The sequence below is a fragment of the Mytilus trossulus genome, chromosome 6, assembly GCF_036588685.1.
Source record: "Mytilus trossulus isolate FHL-02 chromosome 6, PNRI_Mtr1.1.1.hap1, whole genome shotgun sequence".
Classification (NCBI taxonomy): Eukaryota; Metazoa; Mollusca; class Bivalvia; order Mytilida; family Mytilidae; genus Mytilus; species Mytilus trossulus.
Genome location: NC_086378.1, coordinates 4,647,216 through 4,666,608, shown reverse-complemented (window position 1 = coordinate 4,666,608; position 19,393 = coordinate 4,647,216). Strand labels below are relative to the sequence as shown.

Here is a 19,393-nt window from a genome sequence, read left to right as displayed (position 1 = left end):
TCGACAATCAACATGTACAATAGTTGGAACGTTATGTTCCCGCGATAAGCTCAACAAATACAGAGATTCCCTATATAACCAACCATATTTTTTCCACAAAGGGGAGTGGAACGGACCCAAGCCTCTAAAATTCCGCCTATGATATCTTATACAGTATAGGGAAATATTTTTCAATGTGGGACTGTGCCTGTGACATGGGAATAGCAATGCAGGTGTGTTCGATCACTGTGATTAGTATTGATTGGTCGTTTTTGTTATGCATATTTCTTTTGACTTGAAGTGTGTGAATAACACGAAATATGGGTTATAATACAATCAATAGTATACGACAATTCACCAAATATTGAGACAGCGAAGACAATTATTCTCGTTCCGGATTTTCTGTACCGAACCATCTTCGATCCATCATTTACTATTTCCTAAAAATGGCTGACACCGGGCAGGAACCCGAGTTATTGTTTTTTGATACATTTTCTCACGAAAGCGCTGAGGTAAATGATTTATAAAGAGTGCATTTATTCCAATGTCAAACACAAATATCTGTCATTCGTGTTTGAATCCATTGAATGCAACATAAAATAGCCGCATTTGATGTGTATTATTAGTTTTAAAATGAAACTGGATCTAAAAATATTGCATTTATTATCTTTTTAGTTTGCATTGTTGGAATTGTGTCAAAGCATCATTTCAAATAATTTTTAAATATTGTACAAACTTAAATTATGTACACATTTATTCATGTGCTGTTAATTAGAAACAACTTTGTTGTGTTTTGGTCAACATGGTGACATATGAATTAATTAATACACCTTATCGTTAATCCCGGCTGACCCAGCCGCTTGAAGTTTTGACGTCAACAACAATCACTTTTCCATTGTGGCTTCAGATATTTTGTTTTATGATGTCAAAAATTTACGGGAACCTGTGTGATATCCAGTAATGGCGGACAAATAGCGATCAGGTGTATTGATTCACCTGATTAGATTTATATAGGCACAGGCACTTGTTTCTATCCATGTGATGGTCGATTATCTCTGTAAATAAAAGAAGGTGGCTACCAAAATTTTGTATAGGTCATGACCATTTCCACTTTGGATGCTTTTTGTACCCTTTTATAGTTTATAATGAAAAAATCTCTACCTTATATGAATCGATTTATTGAATATTTTACTATAACACTAAAACAAATCTATATCCCCCACAGTGTCCCTCTTCACACTGGAGACTTTTTATGCAATTTTTTTAATTCTCTTAATAGGAGTTAAATTTAGACTTGGTACAGTTTCCAAGGCCAGTAATAATTCAGGAAATCAGGGTTATCCCCCTTCAAACCAAAGTAGAAGCAGATGTACCAGGAGGTGTAAGGCTAGGGTAAGATACAAGTTACATCTAGTAAAAGGATCAGAATAATGATCTTGATGATAAGATACATATGCATGTACACTCACAAATTTAGTAGTTAGAAGATTACTTCAATGTCTTGAATACAACATACTATTCATGTGTTGACCATGTACTCAGAGCTGCACTTACATGTGGTATTCAAAAAGAAAAACAATAGTATCTTAAAGGGAAGAACTGTTTTTGAAGCTAAATACAAATGATAAAAATACTCTTGATCTGCAGTTCAGTAAAGTTTTAAAACAGAACATAGAAAATAAAACATTCTTAATCTGTTCAATCTATATATTTACAATATATGTTCCTTGGTATTGGTTATTATTGAAACAAGAAATTTCAAATATTTGAAGGGTTTATACTACTGTTGTGACTATGACAAAAAAATGAAAATTATAACATGGCAACCATAAGACCTACATTGCAACAATCAGCAGGATGTTTTCCTTACTATTTCAATTGTAACATTAAGTCCTCAGAGTGATCAAAGTCCAAAGTTTAGTTCATTTATTGTTTTTATCACTGTCCACTTTAAACATGGTGACTTGAAATTCCATTCAAAACTATCCTGATCATAATAAACACATGCTTCCACAAGGATTGTCAGTTTTCCTGCAATATGTCTGTGTTCTCTCTAGGTACACAAGCTTCCAATAAGAATCAATCACCATGATATTGCCAATGTTGTTTAAAGTGGTATTATACACAAAAACAAAACAATTGTGACATGACATTATTAAGTCAGGTACATTTATATAGATCTAGCAAAAGCTTTAATTTTGAAACACCTTGAAATAATAGCAAGTTCCAAAATTCTTTAAGAGATTCTTTTCTACTGTGGATTGATTATTATTGTAAATTCATAAATTATTGCATTCATTTATTATTGCAATTTTGTCATTTTAGACTTTTAAAAATGCAATTTTAATGTTTACGATTTTGAGAAAAATCCTGTTTAATTCATTCAAAATATATTTTGAAAATGCGAGTTTAAATTATTGCATTTATAACTCTGTCGCATTTTTCGCGATTATAAAAACCTTGCAATAATTTCTGAAATTTACAGTATTTGATGAATAAAAAAAATCATTAACATATTGTATATAATTCCATAAGGCATAGCAAGAATTAAGTAAGTAAGTAATATAATTCCATTAATCTGGAATTTTATATTTGACTATGTGCAAATTTTCTATAGTCTTGTAAGAAGATTATTTCAAAACCATGAAATCTAATATCAATTAATGAGCATACATGTACAATATTACCCTAAGCCACGAAAATTGGTATCCAATAAACAATTGACTCAACAGTATTCTTTAATTTTCTTTTTGTTTATTTCAGGGCTACTAACCCATCTATATTCAAATTAGAATTATTTGTCAACAACCTGAGTAAACCTAATGCAGCAACCTTTGAGAGTCTTGGAGTGTAAGTTAGCTAATATTTTAACAAATTTTAAGAAAAAATAAAAACGTTACTTTACATGACCATATCTGTAGCAATTTTTTTCTGGTATAACTTTAAATCTGTTTTTTGAAATTTCTATAATATATTGTTTAATTTTTTTTTTTAAATGTATTACATGAGTTTTCAAAGGTGAATTCAATGCTAAGAAAATGTTCACTAATATTCATGTACAAACAATGTGTTTATCTGTTTTATTAAATGATTGGCGAAGAAAAAAAATAAAATGACAAAAAAAACAAACCTGTTTCCCTGACATTGACCTCACCAGTTACAAGTGATATTTCACCTACTCAATCCCATTGATACATTGCATGTGAAAATTTGTTATACATTTTGTACACACAACAGGACATTTAGCACTGAACCAATCTATTACAGAGGTTTGTTATAAGATATTTGTCATATGCTGCTAGGTTTTCTGGGATAAGTTTGATGTAAAATACTAAAATTAGATGAAATATGAAAAAACAATGAAAAAATATTTTTTTGAAAATATGGACAAGAAAATATGTTCTCGTCTAAGCTGTTAGAGCCAAGGAATTCTAGTTATCAAAAATATCATGAATAAGTATCTTCACCTATGGATATCTTATATTTTTGGGTTTTAAACAGTGAAGAATAAATGGTAGACTTTGTATTTTATTTTTTACATGATCAGGCTGGATTACAAAGAGAATGTGAATATTCAACTGAAGACTGACAGTGAGGTAGGTACATGTACAATACAGGTTAAGTTTATTTACCAAGGTCAATCATACATAAAGATTATGCTTAAATTATATACACTTCATCTTTGTTATTGACAATTCTATAACAATATTTTTTTCTTTTCAAAGAAGAATGAAAATGTAAATATATATTTTTAGCTGGAAAGACAACTTTAAAATGTATACACTGGACAGAATATTTGAAAAGAATAAAAATTCTGTGGCCATGCACACCTCCTGTTGTGAATTAGTTTTAGTTTCAGTTTAGCACTTTATCCCTTTTATTTGTTTAACGTTTTACCGCCATTTACGTAACAATAGGCCCGCAACGTCGTCACTTGCCAATGTCTCTCTTGTATATATATTATAGACTAGTAAAGCATACGAAACATTGAAGACGCTTTTGTGTTTTCTTATATCGATACGTCCAAAACATTGGTGCCGTGGCAAAAACAGAAGAATACGAATTTAAAAGATGAGTACCGCGAATATGAAGACCAGACGAGCTGGACATCGGGGAGTTCTTACAAAGTTACTGAAGAAAGTGGAACCGAGTTCCGAGGAACTTTTGCAGGAATATGACGAACTTTCAACTATTCGAGGACTTATTGTGAAGAAGCAGGAAACGATCGATCAACTAAACGAGAAGATTGTGGAGGAACTATCGGAAGAGGAAGTGAGCGAAGAAATAGAGGAAGCATACACATATGACATAGAAATGAGTGTAACTAAACTTTCAAAAATCATTAAGGAATCGGAAATCACAGTCAAACAGTCAAGTAAGTCATTGCTAAACCCAAATGCACACGAGTTTATTAATTACACAAATCATCAAGAAAGTCAGCCACAACCCAGTTTCATGCACGCAAATACGTCAGCGTCCGTTTTTTCAAACTCCAGCATGTACCACAACTTTCCCAAATTAAATTTACCAACGTTCGGTGGGAATATGTTAGAATGGCAACCCTTTTGGGATTCGTTTAGTGCTGCCGTACACAATAACCTGTCTTTAAACGATGTGCAGAAATTTAATTACTTGAAATCTCAACTGTTCGGAGAAGCCACCCAATGCATAGCAGGTCTACAAATAACTAACACAAATTACGGACAAGCATTACGTGTACTGAAACAAAGATTCAGTCAACCACATAAGATAGTACAAACATACATGCAGAGTTTAATCAGCCTTCCTAGTCCAACGTCAAATATTACAAATTTGAAAAAATTCTACGACAGTATGGAAAACTACATCCGTGGCCTTGAAAGTATAGGGGAGTCTCACGAGTCGTTCGGAAGCCTTTTAGTGCCCATAATATTAAATAAATTACTTGGGAATATACGAGAAAACATGGTACGTGCCCACGGAGGTGACCACTGGAACTTGCCGTCGTTACGGCAAGCTATTCAACATGAGATAACGATTAAGGAAGCGGGTCAGTCGGTAAACGGTGATGATATGGAGCCAAATTACACACCCACATCAGCATTCTTTATGGGTACAAATCGCAACTGCAACTACGCAAATCAGAAAGGGAAAAGAGACATAACCAAGAAGCCGTGCATCTTTTGTCAAGGAGTTCACGCCCCATTAGCTTGTAAAACTGTTACGGAAATTGAAGCTCGAAAACGCATTGTTAAGGAGAAACAGGCATGTTTCAATTGCTTAGGAAATCACAGAGTTGCAGATTGCAAATCAGATAAAACTTGTAAAAATTGTAAAAAACGACACTATACCAGTATTTGTTCAAAGAATGAATCACACCTGTATACCAAGTCTAAAGATAGCAGTACATCAAAACCAGATACCGATGCCGCAGTCGCAAGTATGCATTCATCCACATCATCAGTTAGATCGCAGGTATTGTTGAAAACCACGATAGCGCCTATCACGTATGACAAGACACATTTTAACACCGCCAATATACTATTCGACGAAGGAGCCCAGCGAAGCTTTATCACTCAAGAGATAGCCGATTTATTGAACCTGAGACCACATAGGAAAGAAGCGATAACGATATCCGGTTTCGGTGAATCCAACAAGAAGGTTAGAAATTTACAAATTGCTACTATCTTTATAAAAGGTCTGACAAATATGCTTATCCCTATTGAAGTTCTTATAGTACCACAGATTGCTTATCCAATACATACTTACGCAAGGAACCAGTCGAGTTTTAAGCATTTAAATGGATTGAAGTTAGCCCACACAGCTTTACAGGACGAGGATTTTGAGATATCAGTCTTAGTTGGCGCCGATTATTATTGGGATATAGTTGGAGACAGAGTAATTAGAGGTTCCGTCCAACCGCTGTACAGTCCAAAGTTGGATACTTGCTATCAGGACCTACACAAATGAACTCTAACAGTAACAACCAATCAACGTCATCGATTATGAACATTTTGACCCCACACAGACTAGAAGAATGTGAAATACATAAATTTTGGGAAATCGAATCCATAGGAACAGAAACAGACAGCGAAGTGAAAGCGAAAACAGACTTACAAGAAATGACCACTTACCAAGAGAATAACATTCATTTAAAAGACAAAAGGTACATCGCCAAGTTCCCATGGAAACAGGAACATCCGGAGTTGCCGAGCAACGAGATGATCGCCAGAAAGAGAGCATATAACGTGATAAACCGACTTGCTAAAGAACCAGAGATGCTTAAGATATACGGTAACATAATCAACGACCAAGAAAATCGAGGTTTTATAGAGAAGGTTGAGACCCCGGATGAGACTTCTAATCGAGTGCATTATATTCCGCACCACCCAGTGAAAAAAGATTCATCGACTACACCGATACGTATAGTATATGATTGCAGTTGTCGTCAAGATTCAGAGTCACCCAGCTTAAATGATTGCCTTTCTTCTACACCGCCACAGCTTAATAAGCTAACAGATATACTTACAAGATTCTGCTAAGGGAAATACGCCTTAACAACTGATATTGAGAAAGCATTCCTCCAGATTGGACTAGATGAAGAAGACCGCGATTCCACCCGATTTTTCTGGCTTAGAGACCCAAGCAACTCCAAGAGTGAACTTGATACTTACAGATTCAAGGTAATTTTATTCGGAGCGATATGTTCGCCATTTATTCTTAACGCTACATTATTGAAACATTTGTCAACGGTTACAAGTGCTACAGCTGAGATACTCAAGCGAGATTTGTATGTAGACAACGTACTTACAAGTGTTAATACGGAAGAAGCCGCCTTAAATTTCTTTGAAGAATCTAGAGAACTCATGACAAATGCAGGATTTAATTTGAGAACATGGAAATCAAATAGCAATCAACTTAGCAACGAAGCTACAAAGGCAAACATACTTGATACAGATAGCGAGACGAAAATTCTTGGAATGCGTTGGGTTGTGAAGTCAGACATATTGACATTTGCGAAATTAAATGAAGATCGTATAGATATTGATAATTCACAAGCGACAAAGAGAGAAATATTGAGTAAATCATCGTCAATTTACGACCCACTCGGAATTCTTGGACCAGTGACCGTAAGAGCTAAGCTACTGGTACAAACATTATGGAAAGAAGAATACGATTGGGACCAGGTGTTGCCTAGCAACATAGTTAAATCATGGTATGAAATTTTAGATGACATCCGAGATGTAACAGTTAATACGAAAATCGCACGACATTATTTCAACAATCAAAATGAGAACGAAATTGAGAAAATCACATTACATGTCTTTGTTGATGCCAGCCAACACACTTATGGAGCCAGTGCCTACTTGTGTAAAGGAAACACTTCTTCTCTCGTAATTGCAAAAAAACGGATCGCTCCGCGATCTAAAATGACATTACCAAAGCTAGAATTGATGGCTGCAGTAATAGGAGCTCGAATAGCTAAAAACCTCACAAAAACCCTAAAACCACAACGCACAGTACTATGGAGTGACAGTCAGATCGTTCTGCACTGGATTTCGTCTTTAAAATCATTTGGAAGATTTGTTCAGAATCGTTTGCTAGAAATTAAAGAAACGACACAAAACTACGACTGGAAATACGTACCAACAGACTCAAATCCAGCCGACCTTCAAACTAGAGGAATATCATCAACGCAATTCAAAGAATCGACTTTGTGGATGCAAGGACCGTCATGGATATCAGATGAGAACAGTTGGCCTACATGGACCCCACAAATTAAACAAGAGACTCTTTTGTTAACGACAACAGATGACAGCGAAAAGACAAAACCCTGTGCTTTAAATGGAATTTCGAAAATAATCGATCTATCAAGATTCTCGTCATTGAAGAAGTTATTACGAGTTACATGCTACGTGTTTAAATTTGTGAATATATGTAAAAGTTAGCGACCGTATAACTTGAGAAAATATGCTAGACACGGAAAAGATATAACAAAAGATGAAATTGACCGCGCAACTCGTACATGGATTACAGATATTCAAAATGAAAAATTCAGTAATGAAAAGCAGCAACTCGCAAACCCGTCACATGACAAGAATCTACCGTTAGTAAGACAACTGCGCTTATTCATAGATACAGAAGGTGTTATTCGATGCGCCGGGCGCATACACAATTCACAGTTAGACGACTCCGCTAAGTTTCCAGTGTTACTACCGAAGAAAAATCAATTTACGGACTTAGTTATATTGAACGCGCACCTGCAGATGTTACATTCTGGTGCTGGACAGACAATTACGCAAATCCGCCAATCATATTGGATACCTTCCATTAGACAATGCGTTAACCACATCGTACAGAAATGTGTAAAGTGCCGAAAAGTGACCGGAAAAGCATTTCCACAGCAAATTTCGCCTCCGCTACCAAAGGATAGAGTCACCGATATGATACCGTTTACGACAACTGGTGTTGATTTCGCTGGACCACTATTCGTTAAAGATAATGGACTTGTTGCAAAATCGTATATTTGCCTATTCACATGTGCTTGTATTCGTGCCGTACACCTAGAACTTGTTACAGATATGACAATCGAATCATTCAAATTAGCGTTTAGACGATTCGTAAGTAGGAGAGGAATTCCGAGTACTGTGTATTCCGATAATGCACCAACCTTTGTTTCTGCCTCACATGAAAGGAAATGAACATTCAAATTAATTGGAAACTTATTCCGAAAGCAGCACCGTGGTACGGTGGATGGTGGGAGAGACTAGTTGGAATTACGAAAACGACATTAAAAAAAGTGCTCGGAAAATCACAAGTAAATTCTTACCTATTACGAACAACTTTGATAGAAATCGAACGGGTAATCAACGATCGTCTGATTAAGTATGTGTCGTCCGACATTCGAGATCCAGAGCCGCTAACACCGTCACATCTACTGCAGGGAAGAAGATTATCGCAAGACAACAATTCTGATTTAGAGGACAATAATTTAAATGTAGATTTCACAGAAGCAAACAAACGTTACAACCATAAAGTAACTTTAATTGAACACTTTGCAAAACGATGGAGAATGGAATACCTCACCGGATTAAGAGAATTTCATCGCGTCGCCGGAGACCAAAGCGCACATGTGAAAATCGGTTCCGTCGTACAAATCATGGACAATTCACCGAGAATGATGTGGAAACTAGCTGTTATAGAAGATTTGATCACCGGGAAAGATGAAGTCGTAAGAGCAGTCAAACTTCGGACATCAAATGGACTGATTACCACAAGACCAATTGTGAAACTGGTGCCACTGGAAATATGAACTTTAATTGTTAAAAGTGTTTTTTCAATACCCTTTTTATGACCAATACATGAACAGTAATTGCATTTTGCGGCCCCCAGAATGTTGTGAATTAGTTTTAGTTTCAGTTAAGCACTTTATCCCTTTTATTTGTTTAACGTTTTACCACCATTTACGTAACAATAGGCCCGCAACGTCGTCACTTGCCAACGTCTCTCTTGTATATATATTATAGACTAGTAAAGCATACGAAACATAGAAGACGCTTTTGTGTTTACTTATATCGATACGTCCAAAACACCTCCATTTAAGGCCACGGTTTTTTAATTTGTTGGTTTACGGATTTTTCGCATAAAAAAGTCCGGTCGGTCGGTCGGAAAAAAAAAGAAAAAAAATATCTTTCAAAACAGAAAAAATACGCAAAATAAATATATATTTCACCTTACTAACAAAATGTTTGTCTTATCTGCTGTTTTGTCATCATTTCTTAACATTAAGTTTGATGAAATATTATTAATCAGTGATCATGAACATTGCATGACATCGTTTAATAATTTCCTGTAAAAAGGGGGGGTTGCACGGACAAAGACGAAATTAAATCGTCATTTCACAAACAAGAAAAACAGATTCGCGTAGCTCTCAATCAATTCCAGAAAACTTGGTGAATAATAATCTTCAAGCACAAAAACTGATAAAGTAAAAAAAAGAAAAACGTCGTACAAAAATAAGTTTCAACACACGTGTTGAAAAACGTAATAGACTTGTCCACTGGAAAAACGACAATATCGGATTAATCAGTTGTCATGCAATCCGGTTTTTATCCCAATGATCGATATTTTTTGTTATCTATGAAACAAGAAAATTTCAAAAGATTTGTTAATATTCAGTACTTTAATTGATGTATTCCACCTGTCCACATTTGGACAAGTCTATTTCTCTGAGATGATGCATCTTACGGACTGATGACAAATAAGGGAAACGAACTTATTTTGTAAGTGATTTTAAACACAGGTTTCGTTCCACAAAATTATTTGCTCAAAAGACAATTCAAGGTCAGTTATAATTGATTTTTCTATTTTTAGAAACGTAAATTGGAAGTTTTATCGTTTTATTTTTCACAACAGAAAGTGTTACAGTCAACTTTGTTAATGATTAATGCATTTCATTTCATAATAAAGAAAATTTTAATTATTTTACAGGGATAATGCATTTAAAAGGGTCGGCGGGAATAAAAAAAGCATGAAAAGTCAATTTTATTTTTATTCTGAAAATCGGCAAAATCGGGTCGGCGGATCCGTAAACCAACAAATAAAAAAACCGTGGCCTTATGTGTTTGAACATCAGTAAAATAAAAAAATCATTTTAAAATATTTATATTATGTTTATCTTGGTTAATAATGTTAATGATTATGTATTGCAGGTACCAACAGATGGACTGATCTTAAAGGGATGGTACAATACTATCACTGTTGCTATCTATGGAGAACTGACCATTGTGAAGCAGGATCATCATTCATCCCCACCCCCTCCTCCGCCACCACAGCCCAGGGCTAAACCTCAGAGTAAGTATAGAGAACTGACCATTGTAAAGCAGGATCATCATTCATCCCCACCCCCTCCTCCGCCACCACAGCCCAGGGCTAAACCTCAGAGTAAGTATAGAGAACTGACCATTGTAAAGCAGGATCATCATTCATCCCCACCCCCTCCTCCTCCACCACAGACCAGGGCTAAACCTCAGAGTAAGTATAGAGAACTGACCATTGTAAAGCAGGATCATCATTCATCCCCAACCCCTCCTCCGCCACCACAGCCCAGGGCTAAACCTCAGAGTAAGTATAGAGAACTGACCATTGTAAAGCAGGATCATCATTCATCCCCACCCCCTCCTCTGCCATTACAGCCAAGGGCTAAACCTCAGAGTAAGTATAGAGAACTGACCATTGTAAAGCAGGATCATCATTCATCCCCAACCCCTCCTCCGCCACCACAGCCCATGGCTAAACCTCAGAGTAAGTATAGAGAACTGACCATTGTAAAGCATGATCATCATTCATCCCCAACCCCTCCTCCACCACCACAGCCAAGGGCTAAACCTCAGAGTAAGTATAGAGAACTGACCATTGTAAAACAGGATCATCATTCAACCCCACCCCCTCCTCCACCACCACAGCCAAGGACTAAACCTCAGAGTAAATATAGAGAACTGACCATTGTAAAGCAGGATCATCATTCATCCCCACCCCCTCCTCTGCCACCACAGCCCAGGGCTAAACCTCAGAGTAAGTATAGAGAACTGACCATTGTAAAGCAGGATCATCATTCAACCCCACCCCCTCCTCCTCCACCACAGCCTAGGGCTAAACCTCAGAGTAAGTATAGAGAACTGACCATTGTAAAGCAGGATCATCATTCATCCCCACCCCCTCCTCCGCCACCACAGCCAAGGGCTAAACCTCAGAGTAAGTATAGAGAACTGACCATTGTAAAGCAGGATCATCATTCATCCCCACCCCCTCCTCCTCAACCACAGCCCAGGGCTAAACCTCAGAGTAAGTATAGAGAACTGACCATTGTGAAGCAGGATCATCATTCATCCCCACCCCCTCCTCCGCCACCACAGCCCAGGGCTAAACCTCAGAGTAAGTATAGAGAACTGACCATTGTAAAGCAGGATCATCATTCATCCCCACCCCCTCCTCCGCCACCACAGCCCAGGGCTAAACCTCAGAGTAAGTATAGAGAACTGACCATTGTGAAGCAGGATCATCATTCATCCCCACCCCCTCCTCCTCCACCACAGCCCAGGGCTAAACCTCAGAGTAAGTATAGAGAACTGACCATTGTAAAGCAGGATCATCATTCATCCCCACCCCCTCCTCCGCCACCACAGCCCAGGGCTAAACCTCAGAGTAAGTATAGAGAACTGACCATTGTAAAGCAGGATCATCATTCATCCCCACCCCCTCCTCCTCCACCACAGACCAGGGCTAAACCTCAGAGTAAGTATAGAGAACTGACGATTGTAAAGCAGGATCATCATTCATCCCCACCCCCTCCTCCTCCACCACAGCCCAGGGCTAAACCTCAGAGTAAGTATAGAGAACTGACGATTGTAAAGCAGGATCATCATTCATCCCCATCCCCTCCTCCGCCACCACAGCCAAGGGCTAAACCTCAGAGTAAGTATAGAGAACTGACCATTGTAAAGCAGGATCATCATTCATCCCCACCCCCTCCTCTGACACCACAGCCCAGGGCTAAACCTCAGAGTAAGTATAGAGAACTGACCATTGTAAAGCAGGATCATCATTCAACCCCACCCCCTCCTCCACCACAGCCCAGGGTTAAACCTCAGAGTAAGTATAGAGAACTGACCATTGTAAAGCAGGATCATCATTCATCCCCACCCCCTCCTCTGCCACTACAGCCCAGGGCTAAACCTCAGAGTAAGTAAAGAGAACTGACCATTGTGAAGCAGGATCATCATTCATCCCCATCCCCTCCTCCTCCACCACAGCCCAGGGCTAAACCTCAGAGTAAGTATAGAGAACTGACCATTGTAAAGCAGGATCATCATTCATCCCCTCCCCCTCCTCCGCCACCACAGCCCAGGGCTAAACCTCATAGTAAGTATAGAGAACTGACCATTGTAAAGCAGGATCATCATTCATCCCCACCCCCTCCTCCTCCACCACAGCCCAGGGCTAAACCTCAGAGTAAGTATAGAGAACTGACCATTGTAAAGCAGGATCATCATTCATCCCCACCCCCTCCTCCTCCACCACAGCCAAGGGCTAAACCTCAGAGTAAGTATAGAGAACTGACCATTGTAAAGCAGGATCATCATTCATCCCCATCCCCTCCTCCGCCACCACAGCCAAGGGCTAAACCTCAGAGTAAGTATAGAGAACTGACCATTGTAAAGCAGGATCATCATTCATCCCCAACCCCTCCTCCACCACCACAGCCAAGGGCTAAACCTCAGAGTAAGTATAGAGAACTGACCATTGTAAAACAGGATCATCATTCATCCCCACCCCCTCCTCCTCCACCACAGCCAAGGGCTAAACCTCAGAGTAAGTATAGAGAACTGACCATTGTAAAGCAGGATCATCATTCAACCCCACCCCCTCCTCCTCCACCACAGCCCAGGGCTAAACCTCAGAGTAAGTATAGAGAACTGACCATTGTAAAGCAGGATCATCATTCATCCCCACCCCCTCCTCCGCCACCACAGCCCAGGGCTAAACCTCAGAGTAAGTAAAGAGAACTGACCATTGTTAAGCAGGATCATCATTCATCCCCACCCCCTCCTCCTCCACCACAGCCCAGGGCTAAACCTCATCGTAAGTATAGAGAACTGACCATTGTAAAGCAGGATCATCATTCATCCCCACCCCCTCCTCCGCCACCACAGCCAAGGGCTAAACCTCAGAGTAAGTATAGAGAACTGACCATTGTAAAGCAGGATCATCATTCATCCCCACCCCCTCCTCCTCCACCACAGCCCAGGGCTAAACCTCAGAGTAAGTATAGAGAACTGACGATTGTAAAGCAGGATCATCATTCATCCCCACCCTCTCCTCCTCCACCACAGCCCAGGGCTAAACCTCAGAGTAAGTATAGAGAACTGACCATTGTAAAGCAGGATCATCATTCATCCCCCACCCCTCCTCCGCCACCACAGCCCAGGGCTAAACCTCAGAGTAAGTATAGAGAACTGACCATTGTAAAGCAGGATCATCATTCATCCCCACCCCCTCCTCTGCCATTACAGCCCAGGGCTAAACCTCAGAGTAAGTATGGAGAACTGACCATTGTAAAGCAGGATCATCATTCATCCCCACCCCGTCCTCCGCCACCACAGCCCAGGGCTAAACCTCAGAGTAAGCATGCAAGAATATAGCCATAAAATTATTTCCTAAATCAAGAATTTTTGTATAAAATTGTAATTAGAAGTCAGTTATTTTCTTGTAAGGCACTGGAACTGATAAACGTCAATGAAAAGTCAACAATTAGCTGTTTTTAATCCCTGGAGAAAATTGATGGCTGAAAAAGCAAAGTAAGGGAAATAAAGCCTACTTTTGTAACAATGTCACCCTATAGTGTGAGCCATGTCAAATGAATGAAAACAAATATAAGAAAATAGCTTCTGACAACTATTTGTGAAAGGAAAGACAAAAAACATTTATTTCCTAAATCATTAAGCAGATTTTTCATAGCTCTTACACAGTAAAATACATCCTTCCTCAAACTTAATATGTTCTTTTTCCCCTTTCATGTTAATAGCTGTTGAACCAAGAAGTGCAGTGTCTGGAGAAATACCACTACAAGAATGGGAGACAACTCGCCCAGGTGCCAAACCTCCACCGGCACAACATCCACTGGACTATATACAAGAGCAAGTCAACTTACAGAAAAAACAGCAGGCCATGGTTCAAATGTCACATCCTCCCCCTCAAACTGGTCCTGGTTCACAGAGACAGATGATATCACCTGCAGGGCAGACTGCTGGAGAAGGATACAGGGGACCAGAGGATCGTCATCCACCACAGCATAGAGATATATTAGGGGAGTTTATACAGAGTCCGAAGTTAATGGGTCATGGTGAAGGCAGTGGTTCTCAAAGAGACTTTAAAGATGACAGACGTGAAAGGGACTTTGATAGATATGATGATAGGTCAAGGGATTCTTATGATTATAGAAAGAAAGACGAATATGAACGTTCCCGTGAAAACTCACATGATCGGGATGTAAGAGATAACAGCAGAGAAAGGGAAAAAGAAAGAAGAAAAAAGGAAGCTTGGGAAAGATTTAGGAAGAGAGAAAATGAAAAATCTAGGGATTATAGTGAGAGAGATTGGAATAGAAGTCCTGCAAGAAAATCAGTATCAAGGTCCCATTCAAGGTCAAGATCTAGATCATACTCAAGATCTCCTGCTAGATCAAGGACTCCTAGACGATCTATGTCTCCACGACGTACAAGATCACCTAGAAGGTCACCATCAAGGTCACCTAGAAGATCACCAAGGAGGCAAAGGTCAAATACACCAAACATGACACCTGTTAGGTCACCAGAGCCAGCACATCCAAGGTCACCTTCACCATCACCACAGAGGTCAAGGTCAGAATCATTTGAGGAACCACCAGTTCATGCAGTTCAGGTACCAACAGTTATCCATCAGCTTAGAGATGCTCCAGTACCTATTGGTATTATACAGCCTCCACCTATGAGAGAATTTCCCATAATGCCACCAGTAGAGGAACATAATCCAGGTCTGTATTATATAAGATAGTCTTGCTATGCCAGGCATAAAGATATTTAATTATTTTATATGAGTTTTGACATTTACTGTCATATGAGATATGTTTATCAGCTTGTCTCAAATTCTCATATTTGATTCATTATTACATACTAAGATGTATATTCAAACAATAAAATCAAATATTGAGTGAGTGTTATGATGAATTTAATGATTTATTGTGTTTAGTTGCCTAAATGTCAAAAATTTTAATGTGCTTTTTTATTTAATTTCTTTGAACTGTTAATTACTGTCATAAAAATTTGAACAGTAATATAGAAACATATATTATCTTTTAAGGAGTAGTTTAGGAATATGTAATACCATTTTAGGAGTAATGTAGGAAGTATGTTCCTATAGTAATTTAGGAATTAATATTATTTTTTAAGGAGACATTATGGATGATGGGGAACAGGAATATCTAGAACCACTGACCCCTGACCAGGGAGGAATGTTTGAGACATCTGATGGAGAACTACAGGTAATGTATTTGCTTATCAGATGGTGAAATACAAATTGTAACATGACGTCCTTCAAACGCCATGAGTACACACCCGTGGTAAAATATGAATATATTGTCAGGCTGTTCCAATCATACTCCCACGTCATATGTTTTTTTATGAATGAGATACCCCAGATCATAGAACGATGACGCAAGAATATGAACATTTTACGGGAAAATACACACTTGCCTAAACAAAAATCATCACAACAAGGAAACGTAAACAAACAATGCTAAATGTGGTATAAGCCGATGTTTTCAAACATATAAGGCATTATAAGTAAATTGTAATTTAAATTCACTTTCTAAATATGTTACTGTAAACACTTTAACTATGTTACTAATTTAGTTTGCTCCATTCTTTTACGCTAATTTAATAGTGCGTTTACTTATGAGAACGGCAAATATTTGCCTCAATCTATAGCGCTTCAATCCAAAACAATAGCCGTATTTGTCCTATTAGAATCAAAATAATTCATGGGGGCTTGAATATATCATGATTTTACAACGGGTTGTCGCTTTATTGCCGATATTTTACCTCTCGCTTCTTAATTAATACATTTTGTTTGTATGCTTTTAAACACTCATCAGATTGTGAATTATAGGTAATTCAAGTACTCTTAAGGTGGTTCCTAACACTACAGGGAGATCATTCTGTAAAGTCAGCTTAATGTTTTAATTACGTTGTGTTGTAAAAGGAAGATTAAGCTTCTTAATGATCAAAATTGGTGTTTGTCAAATTGCTATATAACCAGTGTAATTTTTCTGACAAAACGGTTAGTTCAAAATTTTTAAAATTTAAATTTTGTTGTTAAAGTGTCAAAGTAAATACTTTGATAAAATTTTATGAAAATTAAAGGAGCCAAATTAATTTTAGTGAAAGTGTTGGGTACCACCTTAAGTACTCACTCCTCTGATGATGGGTTATATCTTACTCATATACTTTTCATTTTGTAAGTTAAAGAAATTCAATGTTGAGTAAAGCATATGTTTTCAAGCCCAGAGCAGACCAACAAGGCTTATGTAATTATGTACAATGTACAGAAATATTAATATTTTAATTATATACACTACTTACAAATGTACATGATTTCCCTGCCTCTTCAAAATCTCATTTCTTAAAAAATTGTCTTTTATCACATAAAGTAGACTTAAGGTAAAACACAAAGTTTAATTTTGTTTATTTTACTTTCAGGATGATAATTATGAAAATATCTCATCAGATGAAGACATGATGGAACCATCAGAACTTGCTGTAAGTGACCTTTGTTTCTATAGTAACTGTTTCTATAGTAACAGTCTGCAAAACTGAAACCAGTCTATTTACATTCAGTCAAAGCTATTGAATTTTTAAAGGCATAAGTTCACAAAGGGTTAAAATTGGCTGTAAGAATTTGATGTTTTTCTTATTCAGCCAAAATATTACAAATTTCACACAGATATAGTTTATATATAATTATTTATACCAAATAATTTCTTTTTGGCACATCACCTTAAAAATGATGAAGAAATGAATACTGCAGTAAGCATTAATTAAGTTGTAACAATAGATTTGGTCAAATTTTCAATGATTCTTTACAGTTTTTAACTTATTTTTCATTGGCCCCATCCTTGATCTTAAAAGTTTTACTGATTCAATATCATCAACGTCAATTTTTAGCTGCAGAACATTTTGGATCCTATTTTGCAGCCAAGAGTTTCTTCAAGCTTGCATGTCCCACAAATGCACAAATCAGAATTATTTGAATGATATATATATCCAAAATGTACTGACTTTATAGCTTATAATGCAATCTATTGAAGATATTTGATATTTAAGTACATGAAGTATAAGTTTTGAATTCATTTTAGAACCAAATTATGGCTGTTTTTATATTTTAAGATAAAGTTCGAATTTCAAGGTCATATTTGGCCCATCTTTATCAAATCAAATGATTAAACCATCAAAGGACAAACAATGGTTCTGATGACTGTGTTATGGAGGTGTATTTAATATTTATTAGAAGGAAAACATGTCTAAATGCATCCAATGAAATTTATTGTTCAGTAAAGTTTAATGATTGATAGTAATGTTTCATCCTTCACTAGCTAGCTGTCCTATATAAAAACAATCAGTTTTAATTCTTTTTTCTAAATTGTATTGTTGTGAAATATCATCAATTATCATATTCTTAAAATACTTTTAAAAAAAATATTAAGATATGCTTATCTTAAAAAACAAACAAAATTGTGTTTTGAACAATGTAATATAATATCAACATGAATGGTATTTTCAAAAAATGAAAATTCTATTTTTAGAGTAGGGAATTGCCCAAAAATGAAAATGAAAGTAGAATTTGTTTACACCTTTAGACATGAAAGAGTTTACATTAGATATAGTATTGTCAATGTTATTACAGGGTATGGATATGTATGAGATAACAGATGAATTAACAGATGATTCTTGGACATATGATATTGGCAATTATGATCCATTTAGAGCTGAAGTCACACCACTTACTGTAAGTCTATAAATATCCTTCCTGGATACTTTAAGGTATTAATTCAAGTGACTTTTTTTAAGTTTTTCTTCTATGAAAAAAGGTAAGATAGTGAAAAAAGTGATTCATTTGACAAGTAAAAGGGAAAATTTGTGATATTTATTTTTGTTTTATTTCATTAATATGGTTAAGTCTTGTACCAAGTTGTTCACATCCCCACTGTTAGAGGAGAGAATTTTGTTTACCTGTTGGAGTGATATCACCTTGTTTGTTTATTCATATAACAAATAGTTTTGCCATACTTTTCCCATGTTTGACAACACATAGAATTATAAATAGACGGTTCTTAGCAAGACAACATGTGAAACTTCTTGTTTAATTTGAAATTGGTAAACATTAATTGAAAATTTTAGTGAAATATGCAAACTAACTATTTTGTTTGTTTGTTTTTTTCCAGCTTTATGGAAAAGTTGTTTGTACTTTCATAGAACAATAAAATCTCAATCAGTTTTTTATCTCTGAAAACTGGTTTATTTTTGACTGAATGATCAATTATTTTGATAGCATAACTAGACCTAATTATGTTGATCAAAAAAGGAAAAAAATAGAGTAACAAAAACTCAGGAGATTAAGCTTATTTGTTTTGTTATTAAGATAAAGAAATTTTTGTTTTCTTTTTACAGACATTTCCTGACATTTCTCAAACGAAATTTGAACAGGAGAAACAAGTTTTGATTAAACACAGAGAAAAGCCAGAAGAAGCCGTTACATTACTGACTTTTATTGAACAGTTTACAGATGCTGATCACCATGCTAAGTAAGATATTCTATGAACTCTATTTTGTTTTATAGAATG

General features: G+C 36.8%; 1 protein-coding gene across 1 annotated transcript in view; it reads left to right on the top strand.

Moving 5' to 3' along the window:
* The first annotated feature begins 401 nt into the window (after positions 1-401).
* Positions 402-19,393, top strand: part of LOC134722275 (protein virilizer homolog) — a 56,111-nt gene continuing 37,119 nt past the window's right edge. The window contains exons 1-12 of the mRNA XM_063585885.1: positions 402-491; positions 1,259-1,371; positions 2,743-2,829; positions 3,527-3,575; positions 10,671-12,632; positions 12,732-13,496; positions 13,542-14,139; positions 14,543-15,529; positions 15,945-16,036; positions 17,253-17,312; positions 18,457-18,558; positions 19,221-19,354. Coding sequence (XP_063441955.1) covers positions 426-491; positions 1,259-1,371; positions 2,743-2,829; positions 3,527-3,575; positions 10,671-12,632; positions 12,732-13,496; positions 13,542-14,139; positions 14,543-15,529; positions 15,945-16,036; positions 17,253-17,312; positions 18,457-18,558; positions 19,221-19,354 — 5,015 coding nt within the window. The 5' untranslated portion in view covers positions 402-425. The remainder of the gene's footprint in view (positions 492-1,258; positions 1,372-2,742; positions 2,830-3,526; positions 3,576-10,670; positions 12,633-12,731; positions 13,497-13,541; positions 14,140-14,542; positions 15,530-15,944; positions 16,037-17,252; positions 17,313-18,456; positions 18,559-19,220; positions 19,355-19,393) is intronic.